General features: G+C 36.4%; 1 protein-coding gene across 10 annotated transcripts; it reads left to right on the forward strand.

The window, feature by feature from the left end:
• The first annotated feature begins 818 nt into the window (after positions 1 to 818).
• DDX4 (DEAD-box helicase 4) lies at positions 819 to 18,159 on the forward strand. Of its 10 annotated transcripts, none has more exons than XM_014066432.2 (19): positions 819 to 908; positions 1,235 to 1,357; positions 2,215 to 2,278; positions 4,360 to 4,434; positions 5,642 to 5,683; positions 7,662 to 7,754; positions 8,028 to 8,111; positions 8,454 to 8,489; positions 8,830 to 8,874; positions 9,100 to 9,242; positions 10,463 to 10,615; positions 11,237 to 11,391; positions 12,084 to 12,213; positions 13,120 to 13,286; positions 15,155 to 15,300; positions 15,743 to 15,842; positions 16,469 to 16,739; positions 16,831 to 16,938; positions 17,756 to 18,159. In XM_014066432.2, exons 2-19 carry the CDS (start codon positions 1,262 to 1,264, stop codon positions 17,834 to 17,836), a joined length of 1,989 nt encoding a protein of 662 aa, XP_013921907.1. In that variant the 5' UTR covers positions 819 to 908; positions 1,235 to 1,261; the 3' UTR covers positions 17,837 to 18,159. The 10 variants fall into 10 exon arrangements, with proteins under 10 accessions (XP_013921907.1, XP_013921908.1, XP_087571636.1 ...); XM_014066433.2 differs by having other exon boundaries at positions 2,220 to 2,278; XM_087715510.1 differs by lacking the exon at positions 819 to 908 and adding an exon at positions 909 to 1,040 and having other exon boundaries at positions 1,239 to 1,357.
• The last annotated feature ends 1,075 nt before the right edge of the window (positions 18,160 to 19,234 follow it).

Consider the following 19,234-nt stretch of genomic DNA (forward strand, 5'->3'; position numbering starts at 1 on the left):
ACTTTTTCTAGAGTTTCAACATCTTTTTTATAGTATGGTGACCAAAACTGCATGTAGTAGTACTCTTAAGTGTGATCTTACTAAGGCTGTATGGAATGGTAGTACCTCTTGATTGTATCCCTATGTTAATGCAATTTAGGATTGCATTGGCATTTTTGGCTACCTGCTGGCTCATATTTAGCTGGTTGTCCACTAACACTCCCAAGATTTCTCTCACAGTCACTACTATGAAGACTGGTTTTACCCAGTTTATATGTGTACTTTTGGTTTCTCTTACCCAAGTGTAGGACTTTACTTTTCTCTACATTGAATTTGATTTTGTTAGATGGGCCCAGTGTTTTAAGTCTGTCAAGATCCATATGAATCCAATTTTTGGTACATAACGAAACACATTAGTTGTTATTTGTTACATCGAGCACTAGTTTAAAAAAAAACAGTTAAGAGAATCCCGTAGACCTTATAGTTCGCTAATAAATTATATGATGAATGAATATGAGTAATTATATAATTATGAATAAACATTCCCGTAAGCATTCAATTTTAAACCCGTAAGCAAAGGGAACCCTCGGCCACACGACGGGCATGCCTTCCTTACACATCGACGAGGCTCGGGGTGTGGGGGGAATGCTCGAAGAGCAAAATCAAAAAATTAACACGCCGCTCACCCTCCTATGTCCCCCTCCGCGGCCCTTGGGGAAATTTGCTCCCAGGTTTGCGAAAAGCACGAAGGCCTGCTTGAGACCCACCCCCCTCCCGCTTCCCCAATTCCCTGGCCGCTTCGGGCAGCCGGCGCAGAGACAATTAAGAGGCCGCGGCAGCTGCGGCGGCGGTGGCGACGGCTAGTTAGCAACGTCTGGAGCACGTGTCGACGAGGCGCTACGTCGCCTTAAGGCTCGCGCGCCGTTAAGGTGGGGTTCGAGGCTGTTCTACGCTCCAACGAGAACCAACAAGGAGCGAAGGAGATACAGCCTCGCTGCCTTTGGGCAGGTCTCTTGTCGCCGGGTGGCCTCAGAAGGGGGAGTGGAGCGGCTGCCAGGCAGGTTGCCTGGTTTTTGGTTGTTTTTTTTTTTTGGCGGGAGAGGAGGCAGCAGGAGTAGATGGCAAAAAGGGGCCTTCTGTTAAAGGCAGAGCGGCGACTCCGAGTTGGTGGGAGGAGGTCTCCCTTCGGCCATATTAAGGGCTGCGCTTTGCCTCTCCTCGGTTTGACGCTTCGGCTGTTTTTCTCTCTTGGCAGGAAGACGTGGAGTTGGCCGGCGCTGCCATGGGTGACGAGAACTGGGATACGGAGTTTACAGAAGATGTTAGTAGAGAGGGAAGCCGGGCCTTGCCGGTTTTCCAGCCCAGCTTCCAGAAGCCGGTGGGTGTCTCTGGAAGTTTTAAAGCGTGCTTCGTTTTTCCAATATTTGGGTCAGATGCGCGCTGACTTACTCAGGCTAGTTTTTACAACGGGTGGGGAGGTCGGTTGAAATTTGGAGCCCAGTAGAAGGATTACTGAACAATTCGTCAAGTCTTTGGGAGGAATAAGTTCTAATGCCTGGTTCCCTGTTATAAGTTTCCTATTAGAGATTCACCCAGTCAAGGGACGCTGGCGCCTAATGTTAATGATATAATTAATCCACTCTTCCTCAACTTCAGAAGGTGGTGGTTTTACTATAGGCAATATCCCAGAACTCCAAAACCTGGTTTTAAAAAAGTTCTGGAAACTTCCGTCCCAAATTCTGGGATTTGAATGACTTTGAGTGGCATGTGGTTATATTAGCAAACAAACATTGTAGATTACTCCTTTGTAGTGTAAAGTGTTCTAAATCACTTTGCCACTTGGTTCTCCTCCTTTGTTGAACAAAGAGTAATTTTACACCTGCTTTCTGTTTCAAAACAAATTGCTTGATTAGAGGTTTAGATTATAATTCTATTCCATTTGTTTGGGAATGAGCCATGATTCCAAGTAAATGACATTTTTTTTGGCTATATAAATTGCTGTTTCTAAGCCACTGCATTTGTTACCAGTAATCACAGATGGATAGGGAAAGAGAAAGTGTAATATTAATTATATTCTCCAAGCTGGAGTACTTAAGGAAATAATTATTCAAAATGTTAAAAGCCAAATTCTGTTTAAGCCAGATATATTTTATTATATTTATAAGATAACTGACTTTTAGAAATTTCTTCACATAACTGTTCCTGTGTGGTCTGATTCTTTACTTCATCTTGTAGGGCAGCATATCCATGAGAACAAATGAAACCTTTTGCAATTTCACTCAGAGTATAAAACAGCCAGGTATGTGTTAAAGAATATAATAAGAATGCACGTTTTGAAGAAAAAAAAACAAGATGGTTGCAAATAATGAAGTTTTAATACTTGCAAGCCCTTATATCTAATATGGCCATGACAGTCCTTTTATGACAAGGTGGTCTCAAAATTACATTGTACACACAAGCCCAAGAGTTGGGAGGGGTGTGATATTTAAGTTACTGGTTAGTATTGTGCTGTTTCCTTTCAGTTTTAAAATGAAATCATTTTGGTTGAAAGAAAATTCATCTGAAGAGTTAGAAAGTAATATATCTTTGTCGAAGATGCATAATGTTTTATGGACTGTGAGATGTATTTGGTCTTCAAGTGTATGTTGGAGATTGTCTATCAAATGTAATAACTCGGTGGCAATTCTGATTAGTATTAAGTACAGTTACAAACATGAACTTCCTTTTATCACAATTGAACCTTCTAGAGATTTGCTGGAGCTGTGTCTAAGGTTGTTAGAGGACATATGGAGCTTCAGTCCTGGTTCTGTAATTTATAATCAAGAGAAGAGAGAACATGTATGAGAAAATGTGTGGCTAAGTGATTTGTTCATACCACTGAATTGATAATGTTTTACTTAAAATTAATCTCAAAATAGTTTAAAATTCAAACAAAAGAAGCAATAAAAGAAAAAAGCAGAAAAGACATTCTAAAATATCACAACAACAATAGCTTATTAAAATGCTATGTTTGATAGCAGAAAGAGAATAAAATGTCATTAGGTGTACCTTTCTGCTGAAGGCATTTGAAAGTTGAGAAGTCACTGCTGAAAAATCACTCCTGTTCCCAGGGAGTCCCAGAACAGGCCTCTAAAGAGGATGTGAGTAAGAACACAGAACTTAGGATGTGAGTAGGAACACAGAATTTTGAAGGAATTCTTAATAATGAAGGGGTTGTAGTTTAAGAAACAGAATTTCCTCTTTTTTTTCTGTGATTGCAGTTGCTTATTTTTGGTTTAATAGGTGTTGGGCCTTTGATTTTTCTGGTCATGATAGAGATTGGGAAAGTGGGGAAAGGGTTATATATGAATATAAGCCAAGGAATCTGGTGAATCGAAAACTTATGTGCTGCTTCTTTCCATACCTGGAAACTAAAATGAAGTGTAGGGGAGGGAGGGAGGGCATGATCTGCGGATTCTAATTCTATGCATCACAGTAAAACAGAAATATCAAGTTACTACCAGCATCTTGTCTTGCCAATTTAGGCATCTTGCCAATTAAGAGATTGCCTTCATGTATGGCTCCATAAATCACAATTGTCCTGGATTGCAGAATCATGCACACCATGTTATTGTATTCCACTATGCATGAGTCCAGGGTGCGTTAAAACATTGAAGTACATCAAATTCAGCTTTGCAAGCAAGCTATGAAACAAGTAATACAATGATTTATTGTATAAAGGAAGGAATACATGAGTTTGGGATGCTTGCTAGTAATTAGCCAAAGTTTAGTTAATGAAAACCAATGTATCTAAATTATGGTTTTGAGTACTTTTTTAATTGAGCTTTCTATACTCTCTACTCACATATTATCCAAAACCTAATGTTCATTTAATGTTGGTACAAATGTAAATTCTCCACTGCACTTTGCAAACCAGGGTTATGGCACCAGATTGATATAGCCAGCTTATTCAGCATACAGATACTTAGCAATAAATATGTGGACAAGATGCCTGTGTGTAAATATACTTTAAAATCGATATATGCAATCTATATACAGAAAGTAGTTGCAGAATCTAACTTAATTTTAGAAATTCCAGGTGTGTCTTATAATGTATATTGATGGCTGCATGAGATAGGAAAAATCAGTGTAATCAGTGCTGCAACTAACTATACCTAGATCCTTCTTTTACCAGCATTGAAACTTCATCCATTGAACCCTAATTTACTTGGAAATAAGCAGTAACTAGCTGGGTAACCATAGAACATTGGAAAATGAAACAGGCCGAGCAATTATACTTAACTTGTAAATGATTTTACATGTGTGAAAAAACTGACTAGAAATGCACTTAACCATTTAAAATATTTTTTATTATTATTTATTTTTTATTCTTTTTATTAGGTATCAGAGAAAACCGTAATGGTGAAGAGAAACAAACAGGTGGATTTGGAAGTGGAAGAATTTTTGGAAACAGAGGTATACTATAATGTAAAACTTTTATTTGTCATTTACAGAAAAGATTATTGATAGTGTTTGTTTAATGTGTTTTAATAATTTTTCAGTGAGGCCACTCCCTTGCTAATCTACATTTTTGTGCTTTATTTTTTTTAAAAAAAAAAACTTAATATGACACTTGGTATTTTTCTCTTTCTTTCTTCCCTTTGCCCTCCCCTCTTCTCCCCTCCCCAGTGTCGCTTTTTGTGAGATGGGTGGCCATATAACTTTTATAAATATTTTTTTAATTTGTATATAAAAATATTTTAGAGACAGAAAAAGGGAGCTGATTTCTTAAAGTTTGAGTACTTCTGATAAAACAATATTTAGTGTAAATCATAAATGAGACATATTTTTGCATTTGTGTTTACATGTTGTATGAAACTGAAAATACTGTTTCAAATTGTGAAACATTCCATTCCATTGAGTTTGGTGAACTGTTTCAGATTGTCCACAGTTCGACCTAAACAAATCTGCAGGGAATCTTGGAAGATCTTATGGGGTGAGCAGCGCTAGGCTGGTGTGTGCCACTCCTCTGCTTTTTCTATGTGCTGACCATCTCTTTTCTCAGCATCTTCCCTTCCTTGTCTCCCCTCAGCTCCAGTGATAGCACAGACCCGTTGGCTCACTTGTCTTCCCTCTCCTGTCTCTCCTCCACTGTTGCCAATGTCCCTGCAGGCCATTTCCAGAGAACCCCATCAGCCTTGCTTTCCTTTGCTTCTATCCCCCTCTTGCATGGAAGAACCATAATAGTCTCTGTATAAAGTAGTTTTGCTTGTGAACACATATCTCATTTTAGTCATTAAACTCATAAAACCAGATGTTTCTGCATGAAATGTTTTATGCTCAGAATTTATTATGTAATTAATTCCTTCTGTTCCATCTAAAAGAACTGGCTTTATTTCCTGTTTTAATTTACATGGTTTTGGTGTATGTGGAAAAGAATGTAGATTTTAGAAAATATTTTCAACTCTAGAAAATATGTCCAAATAAATATATCTACTGCTCAGAAAATAATCATGACCTAAATAAATAATATACAGAAATTAAGAAGTCAGAAAAAAGGATAATTAATATGGGTACTACTTTAGAAATCTGATTTTCCATAGTTATTTAATTTTTATATAGTTTGAAAAAAGAATATCATTGTCAGCTAATAATTATTATTAATTTTGTATAACTATACTAGGAAATGGGTTTGAAGAAAGAAAATCTTCAAGTTTTGTAAGAGGTAAGATTACAAATCTGAATCAAGTAATAATTTCCAATCCAGCTAACAGTAACCCTCTACAGTGGAAAAAACAATTAAAATTTGAATGTTACTAGAAAACCTGCATCTAATATTAGCTGTATCACAGCTAAAACAGTAAAATTACAATTGAATTCATGATGATCTATGTTCATTATCATAGGCAGGCATAGTTGGGTTAAAGCTACTTTATGAGCCACAGTGACGCAGTGGTTAGAGTGCAGTGCTGCAGGCTACTTCTGCTGACTGCAGTTTGGCAATTCAAATCTCACCAGGCTCAAGGTTGACACAGCCTTCCAATTGCCCCCACAATTTCCAAAGTGGGTAAAATGAGGACCCAAATTGTTGGGGGCAATAAACTGCTTAGAGAGGGCTGTAAAGTGGTAGTAAGTCTTAAATACTATTGCTGCTTTAGCAACGTAAGGACATTTTCATTATTTTAAAAAAAATGTTAACTAACAAAAATATTTTCCCTTTATTAGAGATGGTCTTCAATTTCAACCATAATGGATCCTGCCCACTATGGTCGCAAGTTGTGATGGTTGTTAAGTGATATGGCCACTTGATCCCCTCAATGACACTTATCCCTGCTCTCCCCTATGTAGTTTTTAAGTGGAGAATAGGGTACTTTAGGTGAGGGACGCAGTGTAAACCCTGGTGCAGGCCCAAACCAATCTGCCCTGGTCCTCCCCCACATCCTAATGTACCCCTGTGTTCCACTTCTCACCTCTTGGGGTCCTTATACGCCTAGGGCCGTGATGGTGAACCTATGGCATGCGTGCCGGAAGTGGCACACAGAGCCATCTCTCCAGGCACACCAGCCGTTTCCCATTACTCTTCTGGGTTTTGGCGCGCACATGCCAGTTGGTCTTTGCGCGTATGGAAGCATCGGAAACCAGAAGAGCAGCTCCCTGGTACACATGCACACTCCAGGAAGCAGGTCTTCCGGTTTCTGGCACATATATGCATGCTGGCCAGCTGGTCTCAGTGCATGCATGTCCGCCGGAAACCGGAAGACTAGGTGACCAGTGAGCATGAGCATGCTAGAAACTGGAAGCTCAGCTCATGTGTGCTGGGGAACGGCTCTTCCGGTTTCTAGTGGTCCTATGTGTGTACACCGGGGGCGGGGAATTGCTTTTCTAGTTTTCCGTGCTCCCCCACGCGTGTGTTCCGTTTCAGCACTGGGTGCTGAAAAGGTTAGCCAACACTGGCCTAGGGCATGCCTTTTTACCCCACTAGTCCCATACCCTCCTCCCCAATACCTGTCACTGATTCTTCACTTAACTATATGTTTGGAGCTTCAGAGCTTGTGGGGGTAGGAGAGTAGTCTGCTCCATTCCTTGGCATTCATGCAGACCACATGCCTGGAAGTTAGTGCCATTTTCTGAGCGGTTTACAAATGTCAGAATATTGCCCCCAACAATTTGACTTCTCATTTTACCAACCTCAGAAGGATGTAAGGCTGAGTCAATTTTGAGCTTGTCAGGATTCAACTCGGCTGTAGGCAGGGCAGAGTTAGCCTGCAGTACTGCATTCTAACCACTGCGGCATGACAGCTTAGATAATTAGATAATGATCTCTAATGATAAAAATCTTTGTGGTAGCATTGCACTTTATTGTAATTTTGTTTTGTTTTTTCTTTTAAGAAGCACATCTGGTTTGACTCATACCTATTTTGCATGTTGGGGAGTAAAATAGTACTTTATTAAATGTTTGAAACTGTGCTCCAGTGGTCCTTTTCCACTATATTGGATAGAGGCTGAGTTCATACACCAGATTAGCATATGATTGCTGTATTGCTGAGTTACCCAGTTACATAGTTTTGAATAATGCTTTTACTCATTAACCAGCTCACAAAGCATAGTTTACAAACTCCAGTTTACAAATTAAACCTGATTTGGTTACCACTGTTAGTTTTTATTTAGTCTTTCTGAAGCAAATGATTTTTCCCCCACATTAGGTTTTCAAAGAATGAATGATGACAATAGTGTTCTTCGTAGACCTGGAAGAGGATCATTCAGAGGTGATAGAGGAGGATTTGGGCGATTTACAAGTAAGTATTATAGTTTGGAATAATTCAAACATTGCGTGAGCCAGAAATTTCTAGAAATGAATGGTAATTAGTATTGCGCCTAAGAAACATTTACAAATGAATACCTGCTAAAAATATATGTGCTAAAAAAAGTGGAAAAATATTGGACTGGAGTTTTGAGGCTTAAGAGCTTGAGAATTGTTGTAACATGTTATGTTAGTTAAAATGTATTGAACATCTTTTCCATGAAAAATGTAGCATGTAAGACTGAATAAATCTTTGATTATATTATAGCAGATGATGCAAATATGAAACAAGATGGAAGACAAAATTCTGTCGGCTTAGGTTTTAAAAGACGAGGCTTTGGTATTCCATCAGGTAAAAATTAATGTGAAATTTTTTTATGTTCATTTTTTCTGACTTCATCTGAATAAAATTATTGGCAATTGATATATTTAAAAATGCAAAATAGTGGAACAGAGATGAGATCATAGATAAGTTCAAGTTTTTGTGAATTTGGAAAGAGAAATCTGGTATAATGCAGATGTTCTACCACTACAGTTTTCTTTATTCTTGACCATACATTTTCAAAGTATGCCAAATAAATTAAAGTACAGAAACATCTCAACAATGTAGATGAATGTTGTAAACTAATTATGATTATAATTTGTTTATCACAGTCAAAATCACAATATTATTAAAACATATGCATTTTTTCAGGTGAATTTGAAAGTAGAAGAGAATTTGAAGCCAGAGGTAAAAATAATTTTAGTTTATGTACTACCTATTGCCCTCTTATCTGCTTCTGTTATTTTCTGTTATTTTCAGCAGATATGACCTTTGTTATCTGGAAAGCAACAATTTAGATGATAGAGACTCTTTGTATAAAGAACACTTGTGAATTCAGTTTATTGCTTGATTTTTTGAAATAGAGATTTAACACTAGAACTTCGTGATAGTTCTGTGTGTGTGTATTATTCCTGAACATTCCTTTTCTGTTTCATTTAAAATTCTTAATTTGAGAATGATCCATATAGCTCCTATATAACTTCAAAATTCAGTTCTGCTCTTTGTAACTTAACAATTCTTTTAACAGGGGACTACAAAGAAAGCAGTGAAGAAGCAAATATAATGGGAAGAAGTAAGTGTGTTTTGAAAGTAAACAAGTTTTAAAGTTCCTTCTATGTCCTATTTTTCCCATCCAAATCATTTTTTATTTCATCAATAAAGGGATATGGAAATCAGATGGTAATGCAGGACAGGTGGTATTGTAAATATGTTATATTAGAAAGAATGAAAGCAGATAAGTTTTTGGCTTCACATACAGAACTTTTTGAGAATCAGAATAACTTTCTTGTATTTGCAGATCCAAAGGTGACATATGTACCACCACCACCACCAGATGATGAAAATAGCATCTTTGCACATTACCAGACAGGAATAAATTTTGATAAATATGATAATATTCTTGTGGAAGTTTCAGGGCTTGATCCTCCACCAGCAATAATGGTTAGTGAATGTTTAAAATTCTTGAGAAAAATAAAGAGCTGAAGAAAACGATAGTAGTTATTTTAAGTGATACATTGCTCATCAGAGTTTCACAATTTATCAATAATCTTTGTAATTAATTGGTGAAGAAAACAAGGTATCTAACTTATTATACATTAGTAACTTGAGGGGAGGGTTAAGGTTGTGCATGAGATAGGGAAAAAAAGTTTAAAACCAAAACCAAATTTTTGCAGCCCACATCTTTTATTCCATTTATTCCACTTCCAGTGTTCTAGTGCTGCAGGATCCATATGCCTAGCCCAAATCTTTCAAATTTGTCCCTCCTTTTCCTTCAACTGAATCATCTTCCTTCATGGTTTTAAGAGTGTCTTCCCTCCCTTTCTCCATGCCAAATTATGGGCCTAGCAACAGCAATAGCACTTAAATTTATATACCGCTTCATAGTGCTTTACAGCCCTCTATATGGGTCCTCATTTTACTCACCTCGGAAAGGTGGTAGAAAGCTAAATCAACCTTGAGCTGATCAGGGTCAAACTCTTGGCAATGAGCTGAATTAGCCTGCAATACTGCATTCTAACCACTGCACCACCATGGCTCCTATTCCATATTGCAGTGGCCAACCTGTCTTCAGTGGTGGGCTGCTGCATGGTCACAAGGGTTCAGCGAACCCTTAGCTCTGATCGCTGGCTGGGCCTGCCCACCCCCCCATGTTCTATGCTACCCATTTATACCTTACTTTCTGGCTTGTTGGCTGGCCCAGCTGTGTTCAGCACTGCCCCTGCTGTTCTCACTGGAACTGCCTGAGCTGATTAGGATCTGGTTTGACGCTTCATTTCTGTCTCAAAGGGGCCCATGTGAGTGAAGCGCACGTGCACACCCACAACCAGCAAAACCTTGCAGCCCACCTCAGCCTGTCTTCCTTGGAGACAGTACAGAATGTACAATACAAAATAGAAAATACCTACAATCAATAACTTCTGATTAAAAATGAAAATATATAATTAGTGGCAAGCCTTGTCATTAAAATTAACATAAAATGGATTGTTGTTTGTTCTGATTCTGTGAAGAATTTTAGGCTTTTTTTTTAGCTTGCTTTATGAGGCTATGCCTGGGGTTATGGTTTGAAGTAACCCATAAAACATTGAAGTTGTGATATGCTAGTGTTTTAAAATTATACTTTCAGTTTTGCTAATCTAGTTTTCTATTTAATCCATTTTTAGAACTTTGAAGAAGCTGGTCTGTGTGAAACCTTAATAAAGAACATAGATAAAGTTGGATATTTTAAACTTACTCCTGTGCAGAAATATAGTATTCCTATTGTGCTGGCAGGACGTGACTTAATGGCCTGTGCACAAACAGGATCTGGAAAAACAGTAAGCGCGCAATACAAAATTCTGTTGAGGTTTGGGGTGGATTTATTACTATTTCATTTTTTTTTTAAATTTCAACATTTAAAGTTTTTAAATTAGTGACTTGGTCCTTTGTATTAATATTTCATTCTCAACACAGCTGCAGTTTTCATTTGTGAAATATTTTTATTAGTGAAAACACTAAAATTGAAATTAATATATTAGTTATGAAAGTTTCTTATGATTGAATAACAACTTTAATTAATTGGAAGCATTTTAAATTAAAAAATAAGAATATTCTTGATATTTGATGTACTTCTTTAGTAAGCTAATATAAAATTCTTAATGTTTAAATTAATTCTTTTAGTATGACTGGACCATCTTTGTGGCACAGTTTTCTTAGTACTGTTTGTGAATCCCTTTTCATGATAATGAGATTTATAACTAAATCATAGTTCTTTGACATTAAAAAATTAAGAAATCCTCATTGTTTGAAAGTAGATGTTGGACCTTTATATTTTAGGGTACTACTTAATTTTTTTTTAAATAAACATCCAAAATTGAATTAGAAAAATGTACTTTTATTTAACTTTGTCATGTACTGGAAGTGCAGCATTTCTAAATTGTAATATATTTGCCCTTTAGGCAGCTTTTCTTATACCAATTTTAGCTCACATGATGCGAGATGGAGTGACTGCCAGTCAATTCAAAGTGGAACAAGAACCAGAATGTATAATTGTAGCACCAACTAGAGAACTGATAAATCAGATCTTTCTGGAATCAAGAAAATTTTCATATGGGTAAGTGTGTAAACTAAATCACAATGGCTGAGTGCTCCCACTAAAGAAGAAGTGTTTATACGTATCTACTCAATATGTATCTAAAGTTAAAATGTCATAATGGTTGCGAACACTGGGAACCTGTCTTGGATTGATACAGTGGGATGTGATTTGCTTTAGTTAAGCGATTTTCCATCTTTCTGGGAGTAACCAAAGTTGTTGCTGATTCATGTGCAAATAATCAACATTTTATTGTTATATGCAGAGGTAGGTTCCAAATCCTGGCATTACCAGTTCACTACCAGTTCGCCCGAACCGGAAGTAACCTACCTCTAGTTATATGTAATAGAAAAAGCTGAAGCCATACTTAGGAATAATAAAGAAATTATAAGTATTCACAAGTTTATAATAGTGCAGACTGGGCTAGAGAAAGGTACACAAATGAATCTGGCTAGTAAAAAACAGTATTTATATATATTTCTTACATAATTGTACTCCTATATTATCTTAAAATAATATAATTGGGTCCACCACTTAATTTTAAATTTGGACCATCAAATGTTGTGGCTTAAATATTTCAAACAATCAAAGCAATATAGTATTAGATCTGTTATTATATCACAGAGATTTAAGGCTTCGTTATTAATAGTAATACAACATGTGTTCACTGTTTCTAACTCTATATTTTAATTATATATTTTCTTGTTAATTAGAACTTGTGTAAGACCTGTTGTGATTTATGGAGGCATACAAATGAGCCATACAATTCATCAGATAAAGCAAGGCTGTAATATATTGTGTGCTACCCCAGGAAGACTTTTGGATATCATAGGCAGACAAAAGGTAATATCTCTGGGTCACCATGAATAGAGTGAACATTAAACTTTATGACTGTTCAAACTTCAGAGTTAACACTGTTTTATTGCAAGGGTTAGATACAATTTAAAACAAGTTTTTACTGAGGAGGTTATGGAGATGAGTTAACAAATTCCAAATTGATTCACAAAAAGGTACTTGATATGTGATCAGGCCAGTGATAAAATACAGATTTTGTTAAAGCTAAAAGGGTGAGAACAGATTCTCACCATTACAACATAGTGCTGTGATTTTTTTTCAAGCTAGGTAACATGATTGTTCATAGAGAATTATCTGTAGAGATTCTGACTCTCCAGAATCTTTACTGTGTTTGCTAATCCTACCATCCAAGTTCATTTAACATAAACACTTAAATAGATTTGATACTTATCTGGAATGTTGGACATGTAAAATTAAAGGGAATGAAGAACCATAGAATGATTTGTATATGAAGGAAGGGAAGGGAAGGGCAGCATATGAATTATGGATAAAATGAATCTTTAATTATTAAATACTTTTATTTTTTAAGAAATATAAATCATAGTCTCAAAAACGAACAGCAAAGTTTTCTCTACTGACAGTGTAACTGAAGGAGGTTACGTTGGTTGCTTCATTTCTGTACTTAAATGGTTGGCCTATGCCTCTTCAGTATTCCTGTGGTATGGTAGATACGTTGTAGGTGTTAATATAGCAGCATCTAGGTATAATTAATCGTTTGTGTGAGATGTCTTTTAAGCAAAATACGGGAAAAGATGTAAGGTTTTATATCTATATTTATATTTATATCCCATATAAGTTTGAGGACTAGTTTGAGTTTGTGCAGCTATCATGTAAAAGTACAATTATGCATTCTTTTTTTCAATTTTTTCTTTTATATCTGATTTTTTCTAAAAGATTGGGCTCAGCAAATTAAAATATTTGGTGTTAGATGAAGCTGATCGTATGTTGGATATGGGATTTGGCCCTGATATAAAGAAATTAATTTCATCTCCAGGCATGCCCTCAAAAGACAATCGCCAAACATTAATGTTTAGTGCCACTTTCCCTGATGAAATCCAAAGGTATGTATTAGCAATTCATTTTAAAAATACAGTTTACAAGGTGTAAATTTCAGATAATTTATTCCAAGTGAAATCACAAATACACATGCTACCTTGCTAAAATTTTGAATCACGATTGCTAGGGTTTTTACATCTACTTTATTTAATCTTGGAGGAATTGACTCTTCATAGAAAGCAGCTTCTGAGTTAAGTAATTGTTTGGAAGGGTCCCTATTATTTTTACAAGTCATATTTGGACAATAACTTTGCAATTTAAATAGTATATATTTATAGAAGTGGCTACTTGTATTTTTACATACATTTTACTAACTACAAGTAGTCCTTAATTTATAGCCGTTCATTTAGTTAGTTACTGTTTGAAGTTAGAATGGCACTGAAAAAAGGGTTTTAGATTTTAGGAGCCATGGTAGTGCAGTGGTTAGAATGCAGTATTGCAAGCTAATTCTGCCTACAACCAGGATTTCGATCCTGACCAATTCAAGATTCCGAGGTCAGTAAAACGAAGACCCAGATTGTTGGGGACAGTATGCTGAAACACATTTGTTAATTTTAGTAAACTGCTGGAGAGTGCTGTAAAAGCATTATGGAATGATATACGGTATGTCTAAGTGCTAATTTTAAAATGCTATTGCCATTTTCCACACTTAAATTATTGCAGCATCCTCATGATCAAAATGTGGATGCTTGGCAACTGGCATATTTTTATTAAGAGTTGTGGTGGCACAGTGGTTAGAATGCAGTACTGCGGGCTACGTCTGCTGACTGCCGGCTGTCAGCAGTTCGGCAGTTCAATTCTCACTGGCTAAGGTTGACTCAACGTTCCATCCTTCCAAGGTTAGTAAAATGAGGACCCAGATTGTTGGGTCAATATGCTGACTAAATCACTTAGAGAGGTCTGTAAAGCCTGTGAAATGTATATAAGTCTAAGTGCTATTGCTATTTTGGTTGCATGTCCCAGGGTCATGTGCTCACTTTTTTGATTGAATAAGCAAACTCAATGGGAAAGCCAAATTCCCCAGCTTAATAATCTTGTTACTAATTTAACAACTGCAGTGATTCACTTAGCAACTGTGATAAGAAAGGTTGTAAAGTGGGGCAAAACTCACTTAATTGTCTTGTTTAGCCACAATTTTGTTTTGCTTGAATGTGGTTGTAGGTTGAGGATCACCTATATAAAAACATTAATACTGTCGATCCTTCTCCCTCTGGATGCCCTACTTCAAAATAATTTAATTTAATTTTACGGAGGCATGGTGGCACAGCAGCTGAAGGACTCTGCATCTGCCAACCAGAAATAGTCGATACTCTGTCAGTTGTAGTCCTGGTAGCATTGCAGGATGGGGTGAGGTCCCATTCCTTGCTTCCAGCTCTTGCCCTGCCCACCCAGCAGCTGAAAACATTATTGTGAGTAGATAAATAGGTGCCACTTTAGTGGGAATGTCTAGCTGTGCAGGAAAAACAGATGCTGGACCTGTTCGGACATGAGGTGAGGTCGGCAAAAGAGTCCTGGAAGATGTCATTAACCTGAATGCCATTAGTCAGATAGTGCATGTTGGTTTTCCCCCATGGTGCATCATGAATAAATGTGCAGGTGGGAACCAAACTCTCAAATGCATTAAACATAGATGCATTTTATCTAGACATTTTTGGTCAAGAAAGGTTTGTGCACACCGCTCAGAAGGTCCTGTAATTCATTATACTCCAAACATGTTTCAAGCTCCCTTTCTTCAGTGCAACTTTGCTTCTTAGGACTTGATGATATCCAGGCTGTCAAGACTATTCTGTGAAGTGTAGTTCACCTTGATATATGCATGCCATATGAAATATATAAATAAAATAAAACTTAAGTTTTATTTCATTGTTTAAAGGCTTGCTGGAGAATTTTTGAAGACAGACTACTTATTTGTTGTTGTTGGACAAGTGGGAGGAGCATGCAGTGATGTTCAGCAGACCATACTTCAAGTTAAGCAGTATGACAAGAAAGAGAAACTTGTTGAAATTCTTAATGAAATAGGTAATTGAGGCCTTGTAATTGAAATATATTTTTTAATGTTACTAATTATTAAATTGATACAAAGCTGCCAAACGTGTAGTGTAGCATATCATTGTTCAATAATATAAATATGTTCAATATGGATTCTCCACAATGTTCTTTTTCTTCTCCTGACCAGTTCATTGTATAGTTCTAGGGTTGATCCATCAGTTTTTAGGAAATAAGTTTTCTGTGCTAAAGAAGGTTGCAGGCTGTTTCAAAAAGTTATTAACGGTTGTTAATTATAACAGAACCATAGGAAAACCCCATTTTATGAATGATCACTATAAATGTCTCAGAACAACTATCATCACTGAGATGAAGTTGTGGGAATGAAGTTGAAGGGAAGTATGCTAAGTAAATATCTGGAGTATTTATATTTACATTTTTGAAGGAGAGTAAAACATTACTGTCTGCTTTATAGGCAATGTACGAACTATGGTGTTTGTGGAAACAAAGAAAAAAGCAGATTTTTTTGCAACTTTACTTTGCCAAGAAAACATATCAACCACAAGTATTCATGGGTGAGTAAATTGTGGAGTAGGCAACATTTTTGTAACACTTAAAATGGAATTTTTAGAAGAAATTGGTGGTCATGGATGGCTTCCATATTGGTTGCCAAGGCCAATTATGATAATTCTGCTTTCAGAGGTTAAATTGGTAATTATGTTTCTTGTCACTTTTTACTAGCCATAAAAATATGATGTTGCCCTTTTCCGGGGAGAGATGGAGATATTTCCAAAGTACTTGGTTGCAGCTATTCATATTTCTCATTTCTAATAATGGTTAGGCTCTAAATAGAACCCAATGAATTCTTAGCAATGTAGAAATAAATGTTTTCTTTTTAAAAAATTAAAATAATTTTAACAGCAGGTGGGTAAGGAAGCTAAGATGGGTTGTGGTGCCTTCCATTGATCTAAACCAAAAATAAACCATGAGCTAGTGATTTCCAGAATATTTAAATCATTCTTTTTCATCTTCCATTGAGTCGTTTCAATTCCTAGGGCCTGAGGTATTCCACATTCCTTGTCTCACTACTGTCACAGGGCTACTGAAATGCTTAATTAAATTGTGAAATTGAAAAAGGTAAACAAAACAAAGTTATCTGTTAAAATTGATTTTCAAATTAAAATTTTTATTCTATTTTTAGTGACCGGGAACAGAGGGAAAGAGAAGAAGCACTTCATTATTTTCGTACTGGAAGATGCCCTGTTCTTGTTGCTACATCTGTAGCAGCAAGAGGTCTGGATATAGAAAATGTTCAACATGTTATAAATGTTGATCTTCCTTCCACAATTGATGAATATGTTCATAGGATTGGACGAACTGGACGTTGTGGTAATCTAGGCAAAGCAATTTCTTTCTTTGATCCTCAAGCAGATAGTCCTATTGCACAGCCCTTAATAAAAGTGCTCGCAGATGTAAGTTGTCTTTCATTTCCCAATTTTTTAAAATAGTTTTTAAACAGACAATAGTACATATGTAAGTAATAATGCGACTTTCCTTTTTAAGGCTCAGCAAGAGGTTCCAGCATGGTTAGAAGAAATTGCTTGTGGTTCAGGTGGGATTGGTTTTAGTAATCCAAAGGGAAATGTGTTTGCAGCTGTTGATTCCCGAAAGGTAACTTTTAAATAAACCTGGTTCTTACCTAAACAGTGGTTAAGTATTGTAATTTTGAAAGACCCCTGGCTCCAAAACAAATTCGGAACCTTAAAATATTTCTCAAACTAAGGTAGAGAAATATTTGTGGCCGTGGATATTGGAATAGGCATAGATGAGGAAGCAAGCATTATAGAACAAGAATAATAAGGAAAGTGATGTATGTGGAGGTAACCATTTTTAAGGTTCTTTACACATATATTGTTAAAGTGGTCTGATAATATATGATAATATAGGATATACAGCAAATATTAAGTATTCTTGATTTTGAAAAAAACAATTGGGGCAACTGGACTAGAAGTCTGATGGAAAATAGTAATTTTTAGGGCTTTTAGAGACAAACCAAATGCATTACTCTATCAGTGGAAGCTGATTGAGCATCACAATACAGAAATGGGACTTCATAGTTCCTTGTATTTCAGGCTATCTGTGAAAAATGTTGAAAGGTTGTCAAGTAGGTTAGAGAGCAAGAATGTAAAAAGTGCTGACGTGGGCATTTTAGGGCCCACAGGCCACATGCAGCCAGCGGGCAGTCCCAGTTTGGGAACATTGGAATTGGGGTGCAGGGGTGGTGCAGTGTTAGTGGCAGGAGTGAGGCAACATGTCAGGACAGCAACGGCCTTCCACAACAGTCCTACTTTCTCATGTGGTGCCTTGGGACAATTAATTGCCCACCTCTGTTCTAATACAATCTTGAAAATAAAGATAGCACACTGTTTCCTGGCAATATACAATTTTCTTTGTTTTATCTGAAAAATCTGAATTCCGTTTCATGTAGGTTTTCTGTAACAAAGACAATCATCACAGTGGAGGATTTGCAGCATCGAATATACTTGTAGCAGATGAGTCCTGGGATTAAATTCTACCCCTGGCAATAGAACAACGTTGTACTATACAAAATCTTCTAAACAGAGTAGTTTTGGGAAAACCTGATTGGATTCTGGCCAAATGTATTTGATTGTCTATAATTTCAGTGGAATTTACTTCTATGTGTTTAGGATTATTATATGTTTAAAAAAACTATTGATGTTGTTGCCTTTCCCTGTTAAGAAAAGGTTAATTTCAGGCATTTGAGTTCCTTATTTAGCAAATTTAAGTTTAATGGTTGTGTGAAATAACACAATTTGTTGTAAACGACTGTTATAAATGACTGTAGAAATGATTAATAAAAACTTGTAATCATGTTCTGTGCTGTGGATTTTATAGAATCTAGCTCAATTCTGACAGTGCTATTGGGAATTGTTGATTTAATAAATATTTTTAGGATTACATGATATCAACTCTAAAAATACAAACTTTCTTAACATTTATCAGCTATTGATTCTGCAACCTACACAACATACATTGCATTCACAAGGCAGAAGAAGTGTATTCAAGCAACTTAGAACTAAGGAGAAATTTCCTGACAGAAAAATTAATCAATGGAACAACTTGCCTCCAGAAGTTAGGAATGCTCCAACACTGGACATTTTAAAGAAGATGTTGGATGTCCATTTGTCTGAAGTGGTGTAGGGTTTCCTGCCTAAGCAGGGGTTTGGACTAGAAGACCTTCAAGGTCCCTTCCAACTCTGTTATTCTATTCTATTTTGCTTTATGCTGGTTATTGTAAGCAAACTTATTTTGGAGTTTACTGAGTCATCATCCATTTCTTAGGTCAACAACGTTGCATAGGCCTAAATTGCTTTGTGAACAAGAACTATTCAGATACTTTTAAATAATTGGTATATTTAAAGTTGAAGGGTACATTTTTGAAATGATCTTGATGAAATCTCCAGACAATTATTTGATGCACTGAAGTGGCTCACTACTGCAGTGAATTTTTCTACTGTTGATTCTTCAGGGACATGTAATTTCTCAATAAATTGATGTATCTGAGGCAGAGCACTTTTTTTCCACATATGTAAGAAGATGAAAGTAGGCTGATGGAGAAGATTGGGGATAATTGGTAACATGTAAAGTCACCTTGCGGTGAGATGATCTGCAAACAAATTTAATAAACAGTAAGTGGTATATTGGCCAGTTTAGGACTTGATAGTCTATCTCTTAATGAGAAGAGGAAGAGTATAATTCTGAAAAAAAAAGATGGCTTCCTTTTCCAGTCTTAGTTGATAGTTCTCAGAAATGAAGACAGTAAAGAATGGAGTTTAGGCCATTAGTTTAGGGATTAAATTTAAAGCCCAAGACATGACAACTGAAACTAATGAGATTAAAGTTGGCAGGAAACCTACAAGTAGCGAACAAGGTAGCCTTTACCCCT

The sequence above is a fragment of the Thamnophis sirtalis genome, unplaced genomic scaffold, assembly GCF_051295495.1.
Source record: "Thamnophis sirtalis isolate CommonGarterSnake01/CBP01778 unplaced genomic scaffold, rThaSir2_p1.2 scaffold_5, whole genome shotgun sequence".
Classification (NCBI taxonomy): Eukaryota; Metazoa; Chordata; class Lepidosauria; order Squamata; family Natricidae; genus Thamnophis; species Thamnophis sirtalis.